The sequence below is a fragment of the Carassius carassius genome, chromosome 37 (assembly GCF_963082965.1).
Source record: "Carassius carassius chromosome 37, fCarCar2.1, whole genome shotgun sequence".
In the NCBI taxonomy this organism is placed as follows: domain Eukaryota; kingdom Metazoa; phylum Chordata; class Actinopteri; order Cypriniformes; family Cyprinidae; genus Carassius; species Carassius carassius.
Genome location: NC_081791.1, coordinates 16,898,258 through 16,917,021, shown reverse-complemented (window position 1 = coordinate 16,917,021; position 18,764 = coordinate 16,898,258). Strand labels below are relative to the sequence as shown.

At 37.3% G+C, this 18,764-nt stretch overlaps 1 protein-coding gene across 1 annotated transcript; it reads left to right on the top strand.

Annotated features, from left to right (window-relative positions):
• The first annotated feature begins 806 nt into the window (after positions 1 to 806).
• ano11 (anoctamin 11) lies at positions 807 to 17,416 on the top strand. Its single transcript, XM_059527835.1, has 23 exons — positions 807 to 1,235; positions 5,604 to 5,721; positions 5,807 to 6,000; positions 6,087 to 6,194; positions 6,305 to 6,441; positions 6,544 to 6,601; positions 7,171 to 7,281; positions 7,396 to 7,561; positions 7,837 to 7,927; positions 8,486 to 8,582; positions 8,815 to 8,958; positions 10,950 to 11,087; positions 11,210 to 11,308; positions 11,448 to 11,550; positions 11,825 to 11,936; positions 12,031 to 12,085; positions 12,710 to 12,807; positions 13,630 to 13,766; positions 14,202 to 14,407; positions 14,730 to 14,872; positions 15,153 to 15,243; positions 15,774 to 15,905; positions 17,158 to 17,416. The coding sequence occupies exons 1-23, from the start codon at positions 1,104 to 1,106 to the stop codon at positions 17,179 to 17,181; spliced, it is 2,694 nt and encodes an 897-aa protein (XP_059383818.1). The 5' UTR covers positions 807 to 1,103; the 3' UTR covers positions 17,182 to 17,416.
• Positions 17,417 to 18,764: the final 1,348 nt, after the last annotated feature.

Genomic DNA, 18,764 nt, shown 5'->3' with positions numbered 1-18,764 from the left:
TGTTTTTTTCTAAGGCATGTTTATAAAAATTACTTAAATGTCCTAATTGAACTATGGCCTAATCCTGGTTTAGGCTAAGCCCTGTCTATGAAACCAGGCCTAAATGTTTGTATGTCTCTTAAACCTCTTGCACTTGAGTAGCTGTGGCTCTCAGCCAAGCATGCAGCACTTAAGACTGACCCAGAAGTCTGCAAATACCAGTCAAATTGCTAATGGTAGAGTTTAATTGCTGTTAAGTGCTAATGATTAGTGCAAGACCTAAATATACCCAATGCAAATAATGGGAAAGCAAATAAAGCAATGAAAAGCATTATTCCTCTGACTCAGCCAATTTGTTCATTCCTACCTTTAAGGTAGCAATGTTTCATTATCCCGTGCAACCTTTTACTTCTTTGCACTGAAAGGTTTCGCACTGTGATGGTCTGTCCTTCTAGTAGATGTGTACCTTTTTAGGCATTAAGATATATGCTCCTTCAAAAACGCACAATTTAGTGCATCTAAATTGTATCGGAGTCCGGATTAACGTGGAATCATGCATTAAAAATGTGATCATCTCTTCTTGAGTATCAGATGAATAATGATTTAAATAAATGTCTGCCTATATATGACACTGCATTTTGCATATGTTTTTAACAGGAAACAGGATGTACGCATTCTTGTTGTAAAGTGTATTTACATATGTTTTTCCATGCTGAAAATGAAAGGAGAGGCTCGTATGCCAGAGGATTTACGGTAAGTGGCCCTCTAGAGTGCTGAGGAGAGGGATGCAGTGAATGAGCGAGCGAGCGAGAGAGAGAGAGTGTGCAGAGATGCTGCAGACCTACTTCTGCCCTTATGTTCTCTCATCCATTTATAGAGGCACTTAGTGCATTTCCTCTGTCTTATCTCCTGCAGCTCTTCTTTGGGGGAATGCACTTATACTTTTATCTCAAATGTAATTTATGTGCATAATTTATTGGATGCTGATGTTCTGCAGGAGTACCTGGACTGGAACGTGGGACTGTGTACATAGATCAGTTGTACTGAGGCTCTGAATGTGAGTTAAAAGACCTAGTCTCTTCTAGCTCCACCTCAGCGTTTGATTCTGGCTGTGTCTGATTGTCATGCTGAAGAAGAGGAACCCTGAGGTGCTGATGGACCGGGAGGTTCTTCTGGATCTGGACTATAGCGGCGAGACTCATGGTCCAGACAGTTATGGAAGCTTGCAAAATGGGGGCTTCATCCCTCCCAGATATGTGAGTGTACTGATATGTGTTGTATGGGATTATGTACTGATGCATACTTTATGAGATATATTTGTTCATCAAAACGAGTTCTAGTTGCTGTGTGTAGCAATATCGTTTAACTCCTTGCAGAGCTGTTTGGCTGTGTGCTAAAATTAGCACATGACTTTGCTGATTAGGCAACCTGGTGGTTTGTTATGTTAATGCAGAAATTTAGACATATTTCTAAAGGATGCATTAATTATATTTAACTATTGGGTTTAATCCTTAATTGTTTTTACCTGTCTTCAATAAAACCCAGTATAGTTGTAATTTTTGTCAAATTGTCATTTACAACAGTTCCCAACTTCCAGTCCTTGAATTTAATTGGCCAAGCAGCAGTCCAACTGCTAGACTTTTCACTGTATCTTATCTGTGTTTGTGCATTCTAGACACACTGTCAATCTGTGCATTAGTGGTGGAGATTTTTCCAGTAGGTGGTAACAAGTGACAGCCTTTATTAATGAGTCATTTAAATCATTCACTCAACCTGATCCTTCAAAAACACTGATTCATTTCATTATTTAGATTCATTCTTTTTGCATTACACAACTGGTTATCATCCCTGATGTAACTTACAGTCACTGATGTTATTTCCAGACAGAATACACTTTATACTGAAGGTTGATTTGAAAATTAATCAAATATTTAATGCTGCCCGTGTGCCCGCAAGCCACACTAACCCTGATTTTCCACTCGTCAACCGTTAATGAAGTTAAAAAATAAAATAAATTAGTGCTTATTTTTACATGTGTTATGATCGCTATTGTATGTGTAAATGGTCAAAGACAATCTGAGATAAGTGACGATGCATCGCAATTGTCCAAGAAATGTTTATCTGGTAATGCTGCCCTCCACAAACTGTCTCTTCCTCCACATGATTTCAGCCCCGATTCTCCACACAAGTAAGTTTAAACCAAAAAAATACACTTGCTGAAAATTTACTCACCCTCTGAACATCCAAGATGTAGATGATTTTGTTTATTAATAAAAAAAAACAGTCGTCCTAGCTGGTTTACAGGCTGGTTCTAAGGGGCATTGACCACTTCTTCAGCAACCAGCTAAAACTAACTCTGCCAGGCTGGGAGACGAGCAGTTCCAGACTATGACGACATACTCGGGGAAAGTCCCGCCCATTTCTGATGCTCTCTGTCTGCACTGTTATCATACACAGCCCTGAGTGAGAGGCTGCTGTAGCTGCTGTACGTACAATGTCAGCGCCAAAGAGCCATTAAAAGTGTTGTGTGTTGGGATGCACCACCAACAAACATAGGAGTCTCCATAGACTACTTTGCTATACTAACATTTTATGCTGTATTCGGCTGCCTCAAAACAAAGGTCAGTTCAGCTGAAGTTGTGCAAAGATTGCTTCTAAAAGAGGGATCAATACCAGTGCTTCGTGTGCAAACAAAAAAAAGTAAGCATCTAGCATCATATTTTGTTTTCCAAAAGAGCGTCTTGGCTCTCTGTAAGCAGTGTTGGGGAGTAACTAGTTACATGTAACGGCGTTACGTAATTTAATTACAAAATAAATGTAACTGTAATCAGTTACAGTTACTAAGAAAAAGTGAGTAATTAAATTACAGTTACTTATGAAATTTTTAAAGATTACAAAGGGGATTACATTTCACACATACACATACAGATTTAAATGATTTCTTCGGAGACACACGGCCCTATAATTTCCGCGATGCAGAAACATAGTCTGGTTCGTAGAATCCAGTCATAAAAACGGGATTGCTATTGCCTAACGCGGACAGAATATGCCACATTTTGGACAAATAAATCAAAAGTAGGTCAGTACACTTGAATCAAAGCATAGCCTAGTGTCTGTTAATATTAAGCCGCGAAAGACATTATGAATCCTGCACGTTCTGAATGTCTGTGGAGAACAGGCGCGGACCGGACATCTGGAGAACCGCGACAATTCCCGGTGGCCTGGCAGACGATTTGTCCCGCTATTTTAATATTATTATTGTATAATTGCCTGCCGAATGTACTGTACTAAAGCGATCATTTCCGAATCCGCCATTCGATAATTACATCTCTAATAATTCATGGATCGGTTAGTTGTGACTGGCAATGGTTGGGCGCGCGCGCTCTCCGCGCCTCCGCCGAACGGTTTGGATCAGACTCAGAGTAATCAATGCGAGAGAGAGAGACCGGAGTGGAATGTAGCGCACAGCTGGAGCAGAGAAGCAAAACTACTGTTCAGGGTTTGCAGTGCAGGTCAGTTTCATCTGTAAAGATGCTATAGTAGTTTTGTATTTGTTCACTTAGTCAAGGAGCAACAGCACATTGATCACACTCACTCAAAATACTGCATAAATGACATCATTATTATCTATTGTAATGTTGCAGTAGTAATTAAGCTGAAAAATAATGAGATTTTATTATAGGTTTAGGGGAAGCTACGACAGACAACTACACAACCCTTACGAAAATGTATGTTTTAATATTTTGCTATAAATCCAGAGACAAAGGTTACTATTGCCACAAAGCACACAATACACCATGCCACAAATTAAAAATTATTTTACAAATGTATTTATTTAAAAACAAATACAAATGGTAATCCATTTGCAAATAAATAAAACAAGGTTAATGTACTTTTATATAATAAAAGCATGGCAAATTTGTCTGAGGGAAAAACATGACTCATGAATTAGGATTTTTCTATAAATATATTGAAGTGATGCACTCATTTTGACATGTAGGCAATTTAGAAAGTATAGTTTTGTTAAATCTTGAGTATTAAAGTCATGAGAGAAATGGATAACAGGGCAAAATAAAGAGACTGAAAAGAAAAATGGAAGTGAAGGTGCAGTTCAGGAGAGGACTTATAATTATTTTGCATGTCCCCAAACTAAAGATTTAAACCTTTTTTATGTCAGGTCCATACAAAAAATAGTGTTGTCCATGAATTTGTTTGTATGAGTTAGAGATTTCCTGGTCTGAAATTATTTCCCAGTCCACCCCTCATGGAAATTGATGCAGACTTGCGGTTTCATTTACTATACATAGGCCTACTGAAGCTCGGAGTGATTTCAACCTCTGCCGTCTCGATATATTAGTACATGAACACATAAACACAATCTCTATCATGAATCACTTCATGAGCATTTAACTTGTTTTGAGAAAACTATCATCATATACAAAGAGCAGCAATGTTTCAGGAGTTTAGTACACAGAATAGGAGGTATGCTTATTACATAAACATATTTGAGTTGATGTATATGCTTTTATTTATTATTTTTTAATTAACTTTTTCTTTCCAAACTATTGTCAGAAGCAGTGTTTCCTGTAACTATGCAAAGATTTGGTTTCAAAAAAAGTTTCACTAAACAATTTCTTTTAAATTTTAAATTTGCATTGAACTTCAGATCAATCTTAAAGTAAAATGCAGAACTAAAGTCTGATTGTGTGGTGGATGTGTTCAAATTTGATCATCTTAATTCAGGTGATGAAGGATGGTGAAAGTCTGACAGTATTGAGCTCTACTTTAAGGTTAAACCTGCATAGTGTAAATGTTGACTAACGGTTGCAAATAAGCATTTATTAGAGATTTTTAAAAGTAATCAAAAAGTAATCAAAAGTAATCAGTTACATTACTTTAATAAAGTAATTGAAAAAGTTACACTACTATTACATTTTAAATAGGGTAACTTGTAATCTGTAACCTATTACATTTCCAAAGTAACCTTCCCAACACTGTCTGTAAGGTTAATGTTGCTAAAGCGACCATTGTCTCTGCCTGTGTTCACTAATTCTGCCTTCATGTGCTGCCACAATGAGCGTAAATAGGAATGTGGTAGTTAATAATTGCGAGTGAGGTCGGTAACATGAACATGGTCACCACCAGTGAAACTGTAACACCGGTATGCCACATGCATGAGCTCTTGATGCACCACACTCATGAGAAAGGAGGAGCAGTAGCTCATTTTCATTTAAAGGGGACAACACAAATTATGGACTACTAATTATGGACTACTCAGACCATTAGCAAAAAAAAAAAGTTACAATTGTGGATTTGTTTCTAACAAACATGCATATTTTTACTTCACAAGACATAGTTGGTATACAAGAGCCATGCAAATTACTTGTGGATTATTTTTAGGTTTTTATCAGCTGTTTGAAGTGAACTCATTCTGACGGCACCCATTCACTGCAGAGGATCCATTTGTGACTCACCAGTGGTGAGCAGTGAATATTTAGTTTCTCAAAATCTGTTTCGATGAACAAATAACTCGTCTGCATATTGGGTGGTCTGAGGGTGAGTACATTTTCCAAAATATTGTGAGAACTATTCCTGTAATAGACCTATTCATGTTGTCTTAACAGTTGAATACTGCTGCTAATGATGAGGATGATGACCCCATATATGTTCATTGTGAGCGGACCTCAAGCCCACCTGTCTACCCCTCAGGCAACTATTTCAGAGACGGCCAAACAAAAATAGGTGATGGCTTGATTAAAACACTGTAAATAAACCAACCGCGTTGCTGCCCAAGTAGTCATATTAATCCTATTTGTTCTTGCCCCAGACTTTGTGCTGGTGTGGGAGGTGAAGGTACGTCGAAAGCGTCGAAGTCAGGGGCGGTCACAAGGGGAGGCTGCAGAGGAGGCAGTAGAAGTAGCACAGGAGGAGAGTAGGTCAGAGAAAAGAAAAGCTCAGCTGGCCCGATGGAGGGACAGATTCATCCAGAACCTCCAGAGTGCGGGACTGTTGATGGAAAAGGTTAAGCTATTAGGTTAATTTTCTCAGTGCAGTGCCATTTATGGTACTTACCGTATTGCTTCTAATGCCTTTCTCTTTGTTATCAGGAGGAATCATCCAGTGTAAAAAAGGCTATACACTATCTGAAGCTCCATGCTCCATGGGATGTGTTGGTGTTCTACGCTGAGGAGCTATGTCTTAGAGCACCTCTGCAGGTAAGAGACATGGTTTTTGTGCTCACCTCCCCAGTGCAGATACAGAGGGCTTGAAATAACAGTATCAATTGCATTGAGCCCTAAAATTATTTGTATATGTTTATTGAAAGGCACAGCCACACCCAGACTTCAACACTTCTGCTCAAGTTCTTCAGAAGCTCTGGGTGCCGAACATCATGAAAGACTCAGTCCCCAACCGTCCTGTGGACTACTACACATGTGCCTTCCGCAAGTCCAAAATGGAAAAGTTAGGCTTTTTTCTTTTCTTTTTTAAATATAGAAGTGTACAAGATGATCAACTCCTTGCAGAAACAGATGTGTAAATATAGCTATTTACTTTGACTTTCAGGTTTCTGGGCTCTGATGACCGTGAAAACTACTTCACCAACACACAAAGACACCGCATTGTGAGTGTGCTTTAGACAGCCCTGAGAAAAGCAGAATTGGGTATCACATAGTTGCAATAGTTTAATAAATGATTACATACACTAACAATCAAAAGATTGGGGTCAGTAAGATTTTTTTGCTCACCTTCATGCCTGCCTTTCACCTGCATGCCTTTATTCAAAATAACATTTTTATTTTTTTATAATTTTTTTACATTTAATTTATTCATGTGATCGCAAATCTGAATTTTCAGCAGCCTTCTGAATCTTCAGGCTTCAGTGTCACATGATCCTTCAAAAATCATTCTAATATGCTGATTTGATGCTCTAGTAACATTTCTTCGTATTATATCAGTGTTGAAAAGTTGTTGTGGCACTTTAATATTTTTGAGGAAACCTTTGATGAATAGAATGTTCAGCTTTTATTTAAAATAAAAAAAATGTGTAAATGTCTTTATTGTGACTTGATAAATGTAATGTATCTTTTATGTATGAAAGTGTTGATTAATTAAAAATCTTAAAAGTTTTGAATGGTAGTGTGTGTGATGGAATAAGTGTATGATAATTGCTTACACCTGTTCTCATTGCAGGTGTATGAAATCTTAGCAAGGACCGTGTATGGCAGGAGGAAGCGTGCAGAAGTTGGAGTCGCTCGTCTTCTGAATGAAGGGGCTTTTACTGGTGCATTCCCTCTGCATGAGGTTAGGCACAAGACACCAAACGTGTCTTATTAGAAGTACAGCAATGCACTTAAAACATGTATGTCTTATTAGAAGTACAACTTCATACACTGTCAGCTTTTTTCTTTTTTAAAGGGCCCATTTGAGCTCCCAGGTTGTGACGTGCAGCCCGATCAGTTGAACAAGAGGCAGGTACTGTATCACTATTGGTCCAACTGGTTAAAATGGTATAAGTACCAGCCTCTGGATCACATCCGTGAATACTTTGGAGAGAAGATTGCGCTTTATTTTGCATGGTTGGGTGAGTAGGCTCCATAGATCATTTTCATATTTGCGTATGTGTCACGCATATTACAGACATTTTTATACATTAAGATTTTTTATTTTCTTATTATTTTTATATATTTGTTAGTAATACAGTAATATATTTGTTATTAAATTAAATACAATTATATGAAATATGTTTTGAAATCCATTCCCTAGGCATTGCTAGTGTCACAAACCACAAGTACTGTCAATTATAACAAATCACTGTCACTATTATAACAAAGAATGACCAAATTCTACTGTTTTCAGGATTTTACACAGCCTGGCTTTTACCTGCTGCATTGGTTGGGACATGCGTCTTTGTTTCGGGTATTTTGACAATGGGATCCAATACCCCAGCGTAGGTGTCTCCCATATTATCGATTTTGTTTCAGTTGCTGCACTGAACTTCTTTCTTCTCAACATGACTCACAATTAGTGCTTCTCTAAGCTATTTCGCTTATATCAGAAATAATGTAATATCAATGGACCTTTATTTGTTACTAGCAACTGTTGACCACATGAACTTGAAGGACTAATAGCGATGAGTTAGAAATATTTGCTGCAGTTTACACCTCAGATTAGGCAAGCAAAATAATGAGAATCAGAGAGCAAGAGACCGTAAAGCGATACTAAATTAATAGCACCGTATGTGTGTGTGTATATATGCTAGACACATTCATCTATACACTCCCTTGGTCTATGGATCTTAACATAAAACTATAGCCTATTATTGCTTCTAGTAGTAACCACTCTCTTACTACATTCCTACCAGATTTCTAATATTGTCTTACGTTTGATCAACACAATTTCACCAGGACAGCATACTTCAAAAACAGAGGCTGTTTTAATTATGTTTTCATGCTTCCATTCCATTTTAGCTGTACCATTGTTGCCTGTTTCCATTTGCCATCTACAGGAAGGAAATCTGCGAGAGTGGAGGTCTTTATCTAATGTGTCCTCTGTGTGAAACCTGTAAACCCTGGAATATATCAGACATCTGTCCCATGGCCAAGGTAATCATCTCTGGCTAAAATCCTTCGTTTGAGTTGTGTACTGTATGTGAAAGACACAATATTATAGCATTTGATGTGTTTGTGTATAGTAGTTTATGAAGATCTGAGTGCAGTATGACTTCATTATACTGACTTTATTATGTAAAATATAGTTGTTTATGTTATAATTTTTTTTAATGTAGCATGGTCAATGATTTTGTATCGGTTGTGGTTAATTGAAACTCTTCTATAGGTGGGTTATCTGTTTGATCATCCTGGCACGGTCTTCTTCAGTGTGTTCATGTCTTTGTGGGCCGTCACGTTCCTAGAATACTGGAAACGCAAGAATGCCACTCTCGCTCATCACTGGGACTGCATGGATTTCCATGAAGAGGAGGTTTGACTTGAATTTTCTTAAAGGGGTGGTTGACTTTTTTTTAATTATTATTATTGTGTTTATGGGGTGCAATAGTATTCTTTGTTGAGATGGTGAATTGTTGGGTTTTTGTTAAATGTGAGCTAAATCATCACCATTAAAAGAACCAAAGACTTAGAACTACTTCAGTCTGTGTGCACTAATTTATTAAATAAACGGGTTTCACAATTTGAGTTGAATTACTGAAATAAATGAACTTTTCCACGACAATCTAATTTATTGAGATACACCTCTGTATACAGTTAATAAATAAAGTCCATATACATTTTAATACTTTAATATGCCCCCCCCCCCTTTTCAAGGTACCATAAGTAATTGAACAGTTGACTCAAAAGCTTTCATGGACAGATGTGGGCTATTCTTTTGATATTTCTACATCAATTAAGCAGGTAAAGGTTCTGGAGTTGATTCTAAGTGTGACATTTGCATTTGGGAGCTGTTGCAGTGAACCCACATCATTCAGATATAGGATCAATCCATACAAATAAAACAGACAATTGTTAGACTTCAAAAAAACAAAAAACAATAGAGAGATCGCAGGAACATTTGGAGTGGCCAAATCAACAGTGTGGTACATTCTTTCACAGAAAAAAGCATGCACTAGTGAGCTCAGCAACATAAAAAGGCATGGACTTCCACAGAGGACAAAAATTCAATTCATGTTTATTTGTATAGCACTTTTCACAGTACAAATCGTTGCAAAGCAGCTTTACAGAAAATTAAGTTTCTACAATATATTTTGTAGTAGCTTATCAGTGGTGACTGTCAAATTGATGTACATATGGCAGAAATGTACGGTAAAATTCAGTTAATGATGCAAATAGACAATGAACACTATTAACAGCAATGATTTAAACAGAGAGCATGTTTGAACCCTTACGTTATCAGGAAGGCTATTTCATAGTTTGGGAGCCAAATGCGAAAAAGCTCTTCCTCCTCTAGTGGACTTTGCTATCCTAGGAACTACCAAAAGTCCAGAGCTTTGTGACTTTAGGGAACACAATGGATTGTAGCGTGGTAGAAGACTAGTTAGGTACGCAGGAGCTAAACCATTAAGTAAGTAATAACATTTTGTAATTGATATGGAACTTAATAGGTAGCCAGTGCAGAGACTGTAAAATTGGGGTAATATGATCATATTTTCTTAACCTTGTAAAGGCTCTAGCCGCTGCATTTTGGACTACTTGTAGCTTGTTTACTGAAGATGCAGGACAACCACCTAGATGTGCAATAGTCCAGTCTAGAGGTAATGAATGCATGAATGCTTTTCTGCAACAGAACGGCTAACATGGCGTGGCAATGTTTCAAATATTGAAGAATGCTGTTTTTGTAACATGGGAAATCTGATTTTCAAAAGACAAGTTGTTGTCTAATATAACACCCGGATGTTTGACTGTAGAGGAAGTAACAGTACATCTGTCTACATGCAAATTGTAATCCAAGAGGTTCTGTGTACTTTTTTTTTTTGGTCCAATAGGTAACTGTCTTATTAGAATTTAAAAGGATAAAATGATTGGTCATCCAATCTTTTACAATTTTAACATGCTTGGTAAGCTTAGATTTGGTGGATGATCGGAGAATTCTCTCCATGGTAAAGAAAAATCCTTTCACAACATCCAGCCAAGTGAAGAACACTCTCCAGGAAGTAGGTGTGTCACTGTCAGTCTACAGTCAAAAGAAGACTTCAAAAGAACAAATGCAGAGGGTTCACCACAAGGTGCAAACAAGGCCAGATTAGACTTTGCCAAAAAAAATATCTAAAAAGGCCAGAGCACTTCTGGGAAAGCATTCTTTGGATGCCTGAAATTAAGATCAACCTGTACCAAAATGACGGGAAGAAAAAAGTATGGAGAAAGCTTGGAACAGCTCATGATCCAAAGCATACAACATCATCTGTGAAACATGGTGGAGCAGTGTGATGGCATGAGCATCTTATTTTTTTTAATGAGCAGGAACCACCACGTCCTGAGTTTGCTGCGATGGCCCCTGCAATGGAAGAAAACCCAGTGACAGGAGTAAAGGAACCCTACTTTCCTGAAAATGCCCGGATTTCCCGCATGCTGACTGGCTCTATGGTCATTGTTATAATGGTGAGACCCACTGGAGTTGTCAGAGGTTTAATGGAGCTACAAAATTGGCCTGTTAGAGGGGAGATAATATGTCATAATTGCCACCCATAATCATTCCTCTTTCTCTCAACCTTTTTTCCCAGCTGTGTGTAGTGATGATCTTCTTGGTCACAGTGATCATATACCGCAGTATAGTGAGCGTAATGATGTTTGAAACTGGGAGTTCTGTTCTGCGTACCCAGGTGGGCACCCCATCGATCTGCATTAAATTAAAATATAAGAAACTTAACGTACTGCACCATTTCATTAATCTCCTCCTTACCTGCAGTAGCTCTTGAAGTCTGAATCCACTCCGCACACACATTTTATTTTTTCTTCCAGGCTGGGAATATTGCCAATATCTCCAGCACTTTGGTGAACCTGGCTTTGATCTTGCTGATGGGGCAGGTCTACACAGCACTAGCAGAACAGCTCACTAAATGGGGTAAGCTTTCTGCACACATCAGACCCCATAAAGCAACACATGCTCAGGGCATTAAATCAAATCAGGCCAGTGTTGCCATTTTGTGTGGCTCAGGGTAATGAACCTGCCCATCCACACTTGCTTTGAGAATCAATAAGCCATTAGGACTCTAGACCTTAGTCCTACTTTCCATGGCAGTTACAGTAAAGCTTTGAGACACATACATGCCGTCAAATAAATCGAATTTATCTCGTTTCCCCAAATAAGGCTCTTCCTGAAACATTTTTCCCTACAGAAATGCACAGAACACAGACACAATATGAAGATGCCTTTACATTCAAAGTCTTCATCTTCCAGTTTGTCAACTTTTACTCGTCACCCTTCTATGTAGCCTTCTTCAAGGGCAGGTAACCTTTTAAATTAGCCTACCAGACCGAAGCATTTTGTGCCATAATTTTCCAGATCAAAGCTTTCAGTGCACTTTTATTGTTTTTATTGCAGATTTGTGGGCTATCCTGGTCATTATGGCACACTGTTCGGGATGCGGAACGAGGATGTGAGTGTTTTGCCTTCAGTTTTATGATTATAGACTAGCGTTCATTACTTAACAATATTTTGCAAACCAGAGTCATGTATTCAAAACAGCCTTGTAATAAATGCTAAACATCCACAATAGGTTGCACTGTATTTGTAGCTTTTTCAAAACAGAAGTATTTTTCTTTTAATGTAGGCTCCACTAACTTTGAGACATTTAGTGTCAGTAATATTTCCTTTTGAAGAAAAGAATACCTTAAGGCACTAAACTGTGCAAAAGTTACAGTAATTTGCAATGAATGATGTGTATTTGGACTTTCTATTCATCTTCAGCATTGACAATAACAAGAAATGTTTCTTGAGCACCAAATCAGATTATTAGAAGGATTTCTGAAGGATCATGTGTCACTGAAGACTGAAGTAATGGCTGCTGAAAATCCAGCTTTGCATCACAGGAATAAATTGCATTTAAATATATATGAAAATGAAAAATAGAATATATATATGAAAATAGAAAACAGGTGTTTTAAATTCTAATATTTATCAAAATGGTTTAACATTAGATATCTAACTAAATAAATGCAGCATCTGTGAGCATAAGAGATTTAATCTAAAATGATTAATGACTGTGCATGTGTGGTTGCAGTGTGGACCAGGAGGTTGTCTGATAGAACTGGCTGAGCAGCTCTGCATCATCATGGTGGGAAAACAACTTATCAACAATGTTCAGGAGTTTGTCATCCCGTACGTTTCTCCCTCAGAGCCTGACTAGCGATATTCATTGGAGCTGCACATAAAAGCTGCTTATATTGTAGAGCAAACCAAACTAGAAAACGTCTCAAGTCTTAACACTGCAGAATCAAAATGATTTTATTTGGTCCTCTGAGAAAAGCAAGTCAGCAGTGTTAGGTCTGTGCTGCAGGGTTGGCACAGCACTCTTCTGTGGAGGTGTATGTGTGGGTCCGGTTTAGCCTACATTGTGGAAAACATATTGAATAATTAATAAACATTCTAATGAACATCTTAAACAGCAACACATTTCTATGAGTGTTGGATTTATGGGTAAAGGATAGAAAATATTTTATTTATAAAACAATAGCAGTCTCTACAATCATAGATGGGCTGTGTGCTTTCATGCAGCTGTACAAGAATAAAAGTGCATAAATGTGAGCAAGAATAGCTGTTTTTACTGACTTGTAGACTGTTTTGTATATTGATTTGCCTGCAGATATCACTGTAGGGTGCAATGAGCAGACAGATGACTGTATCACTGCCAGTACTGCACCATGTCTCTCCTTTAAGGCAGCAGTTCTAGCGGTTTAGCAGAATAAATGTCACAGAGGAGAAGCTTTTAGCACTCCCTTATCAATTATGCATCCCCAGAGTTAAACTCAGGCAAAACTGGATCTTCCAAATAAGCACAGTTCTATTTCAGAGCTAGAAATAGTCTCAGAAGAGCCATCATCATCATCATCATCATCATCATCATCATCATCATCATCAACAGAACACAGTGTCTATTGCTTTGGTTGTCTCACTCTCTCTTTCCCTCTTTCTGCTTTTCAGTAAAATAAAGGCTTGGAGACAGAAACGAGCCTTATCGTCTGTGAAAAAGGCCCAGAAGGCAGAGCAGCCCAAGCGCTGGGAGCAAGACTATGAGTTGATTCCATGTGAGGGGCTTTTTGATGAGTATCTGGAGATTGGTAAGATGATAATATTTATCTTTTTAATGTGATTTTTGGTTTTGTTCCAAGTTTGTCAAAAAATGTGTAGCTACTGACGCTGGAACATCATGGACCTCATTTCTTGAGGGGCACCAGTGGCAGTCCTGGCTCACTTGATGTACTAGACAAGACAAGACATGACAAATAAGAAACATTTCTAACAGCCTAGGTCGTTATATAAAAATAAGTACACGACTAGTCAAAAGTTTGGGGTTAGTTAGAAACCAAAGCTTTTCAACAGTAGTATTTATAATCGTGAATTTCTTGTCATAGTCATTTCCGCTAATGTAGCATATTTTTACCTACCGTAATAATGCAACTTCTTATAAACTTTAAATATGTGTTACATTTCTGTACAGGTGCTCTTGTTTTGTTTGTAATAAACTTACACTATTTGATCTTCATTGCTGCCAGTCCTGCAGTTTGGCTTCATCACCATATTTGTGGCGGCCTTTCCTCTGGCTCCTCTCTTTGCCCTGCTGAATAACTGGGTGGAAGTGAGGCTGGACGCTCATAAGTTTGTGTGTGAATACCGGAGACCCGTGGCGGAGCGAGCCCAGCACATCGGTGTGTGGTTCATCATACTGGAGGCGCTGTCCCACGTGTCTGTCATAGTCAATGTGAGCGCCTACAAAAATGAGTCATATTTTTTGATACTTAAGATATCAAATCAGCAAAATCTAGGTTACATTTTGCAGTAAAAAATACTCCAATGTCAATAGTGATGTATGAAGCACAGCTTACACAGATGGCTTGCTAAATTTCACAGAGTAACAGTTAATGTAACCGCACATTTAGTGTGATATTGGTAATTTTTGTTTTGTGACATACATAAATGACTTGTCTTGTGACGTTACACCAATCCAACATTATTTTTAACATCTTGTGAGGTTTCAGACTTGCTTGTGATTTTTTTTTTCTTTTTTTCTTTCTTTCCCTCAGGCTTTCCTCATTGCATTTACCTCAGATTTTTTGCCTCGCCTGTTGTACCAGTACAAGTTTAACAATGACCTGCATGGTTATGTCAACTTCACGCTGGCTTACTCTCCACCCAGTTATAACTACTCCAGTCATACTGTGTGCAGGTAACATTGTTAATGCTGTTTTCTAGTGCAGAAAATCTGAATATATCAGTTTTGCAATGTAAACCTGCAAAAATACGTCTTTCCTCTTATTTCAGGATTAAAAAAAAAACTTTATTGTATTTTGTATTATTGTATTATCTTGTTTCTAAGGAGTGTCCTGGCTGTTGTACAGTTTTGCAGTAGAGGGGAAAATTGTTAATCAAAGCAGTGAACTGTAAAATTGTAGCTGTCAGCACTGTTCGATTTTCTTCTCTTGTGGTCTTATTTTTCTTACTGTCAGATATAAAGCATTTCGGGATGAAGATGGAAAATACACGCTGGTGTATTGGGAGCTTCTGGCTGTAAGACTGGGCTTTATCATTGCCTTTGAGGTAATCATTGATCTTATTCCTGCAAACCACATCACAGTCATATTCTTTCTTGAATTTGAGCTTCCCAGTATACACTGTGACCAATTAAAATTCAACATGAAATCAAAATGAACCCCATTTACTCTAAGCTGATTAGCTTCAATACATGAACTAATTGACATAATGTATATAATAATATGAAATCGTTTTTTTAAAATGGTAAATAAAAATAAAAAATCCATTTGTAAATGAACGAACAGATCAAATATATGGAAAGCATTAATAAGTGAAGTGGAGAAAAGTGCTTTAAGCCATATAAATATCACCAAAGTCTTTCTTATATTTGTATCAGATCTTTATATGTAGGTCTGTATATCAAGAAGCTATCCATTTTTCATTAATAATTAAATAAATAAATAGATTTAAAAAGTAAGTCTATGTTGACTAAAAATCTGTATAATGACCTGGTTGTTTTCAGTGTCTTTATTATTATCAAATAATTATTTCTATTCTGTTGTCATCTTTAATAAAGTGTGTGTACTCATCCTCAGCATGTGGTGTTCTTCGTCCTGCGTGTCATCGACTGGATGGTTCCCGACATCCCTGAGTCCTTGGAGCTGAAGATCAAGCGGGAGCGTTACCTGGCTAAACAGGCTTTGGCTGATAACCAGGAGGCCCTGCTGGTGAGTAGCTTTAGGTGATGTTAGTGCACATAGTGATGTCCACAACCTTCATTGCCCACTCACTGTGAGCCATGCTTCTCATTACCTCTCACATTAGAGAGTTCAGAGACTGAGGCTGCGTTTGAAAATTTGCCTTGTTGCCTGCTTGCACACAATAGTACCTCAGAAAATTAATTTCAGACAGACTTCTCAGGCAGCAGAACAGTTTGTTGATTTACAACTAGTGGTCGACCGATATTTCACCAGGGCCGATATATGAGCCGATAATTGTCATTTTTCAAGCTTTTCTGCTTGGCCGATGTGTTCTTTTATTTTTTATTTATTTTTTAATCTAATAAAATCTAATAAATAAAATGAAATGAATGTGTGACATAGTTCTAGCACTCTAGTAAAAGTGGAGCAAAAACCTTGGAATTACCGGTACTTATTTTTTTATTTATTTTTTTTAACTGCCCTGGTTTATGTACTTCACATATTCTGTAGAGGATGGAAAAAGATCAAAACATTTTTCAACCCACTTTTCTGGAAAATATGTGTTAGGGTGATGTTCTGCTTCTGCTTCTGCTTCTGCTTCTTTAAGGTCAGAGTTTATATTTGGCTATGCGGACTGGATTCTGAACTGTGACGTAATAGAATATTCAAGGTTATGGGGAACCAAATGTAAAAGTTTAAGAGTCTGCCACTGAAAAAACATAATTCTGAATATTGCCAGGATTTCAATGTTTGTGCATGGCCGTGTTCTAGGGTATTATGTTTTTAATTTTGTACTTTAGAGTTGTACTTAAAAGTTTCCTTATTTTGAATTGTTTAGAAACAGACCTGCTTCTAAATATAGATTTTAAAAGTATTTAAAAAGTATAATTAAAATGTTTTTATAATTAAACATGCTTGTCATCATTTACTCTCATCGTTCTACAACTAATAGTAATAGTTTCTTTGTTCTGTTGAGGACAAAAGAAACTATTCTGAAGAATGCTGTTAACCAAACAGTTGCTGGTACCCAATGACTTTCATAGTATGGGAAAAAAAATGCAAGTCAGTGGCTACCATCAACCATCTGGTTACCAACATTCTTCATAATACTTTCGTCTGTGGTCAACAGAAGAAAGAAACTCATACAGGTTTGGAACAACATGAGGGTAAATTTGGGGTGAACCATCATTTTAATACAATTTTGTGACTAATTGAATATGCCTCTAAACAATGTACTTCTTTCTTTTTTCTTTTTATTTATTTGCTTCTCTCCCTGAAGCAAGCGAAGCGCCTCGCTACATGAGACTGACCTGCAGAGCAGGGGCTTCTCCAGAAGGGGGCACAGTCGCTAAGAAAACAATTTACACCTTTTAGAAGTGATCCAAGAGGGACTTGTTTTAAAAAAAAATGCACTTTGACTTGAAACTTGGCTTGGTTTTGTGCTGGTTGATTGAGTGTGTGTGAGCATGCATTTCAAAATGTAGAAGTCTATGCCAAAATTGTACACTACCACCTCTATTTACTTTAACAAAGGCTGTTTACATATGACTTCCTCTGGCTCCAACTATACAAAGACATGTGATCACCTACACATCTCACTCTCTCTGCCCTTCTGATAAATGATATATTCCTGTTCGGATTTAGCGGGAGGACAGGGAGGTTTGCTTTTCTACATTAATAATAAAGTATATATTTGTACTACTGACAAAAGGAAAATTGTGAAGACATCAAGAAGCCCATTCTACATTGTGTTAGTGTGAAGTGCTTCTCTGAATAATAGCTTAATATATTTGCATTTGTCATGTCTATCTCCAGGCTGTTTAAGGAATTATGTTTTAAAATAAAGCTAGTTTCAATAACCGTTCAAAAACCATTGAAGTGTTTACATGCTGGAGGACAGGATTTAAAAGGACAGTTTAGCCAAAAGTAAAAAAAAAAAAAACTCATGTCATTGCAGATAAATGTCTTCCTTTGCTCTTTGGAACACAAAAGGAGATGTGTTAACTGATGTTAACACCGGTCTCTTTTGAACAATGAAAGTGGAGGATGATCAAGGACTGTCAAGCCTCAAATAAACACTTTTTTAAAGGATCCTAAGTGGTCCGTAAGACCTGTGCATTATATTTCATCTCTTCTGATTTTGAATAGGACTGCATTCTATCTATCTGTCTGTCCGTCCGTCCGTCTATCCATATATATATATATATATATATAAAGAAGTAATTCAGTGTAAATGTAATTTCTGATAAAATAAATAATAATTGCAACCTTAAAAAAAACAGTTTGCGGTGCTTGTTTGTAGGGTTGCACAATTTGGAAGAGAGAGAAATAAAGAGGCAATTATCAGTATGACCATGTCTTGAGCCTGAGCGCTTCTCATTACACATTTAGAAAGATGGTTGGTGCATGTTGCATTCCTAAATGCACATCATAAGCAAGCTAAATGCAGCGCTTGCAAAAGAGTTTGAGTAGATCAGCATTTCCTGCAAAACAAGCCACTAAAATCACTAGAAAATGAGCTGCTCAGTGCCGTGCTTCACTCTGAAATGCATAGTGCATGTATTTATTTAGCAGTTTATTTAATTGTGCAGCTCTACTCCTTAAGCCATATAGGTTATGTAATAAACATAGTGAAATGTAAATCATGAGTCACTGAATATTTTGTGGTCACCATTCACTTTTATTGTATGGAAAACAGCAGCTTGAACATTCTTTCAAACATCTCCATTATTATCCCATAGAAGAAAAACATGGTTGGGTTTGGAACACAGAATGTAAATGATCACAGAATGTGATTTTTGGTCAAACTACCCTTTTTAATTCCTAGTTACACTTGTCCTGTTGAACAATTGCTAATTGTCCAAAAATGGTAAGCTTGAACAAGAA

Bases quoted from the DNA above. Each gene is read 5' to 3' on its own strand.
- ano11 (XM_059527835.1), top strand. From the start codon at position 1,104: ATGCTGAAGAAGAGGAACCCTGAGGTGCTGATGGACCGGGAGGTTCTT. The intron at 7,562-7,836 runs GTGAGTAGGCTC...TACTGTTTTCAG, and splicing joins GCTTTATTTTGCATGGTTGG to GATTTTACACAGCCTGGCTT. The intron at 14,408-14,729 runs GTGAGCGCCTAC...TCTTTCCCTCAG, and splicing joins ACGTGTCTGTCATAGTCAAT to GCTTTCCTCATTGCATTTAC.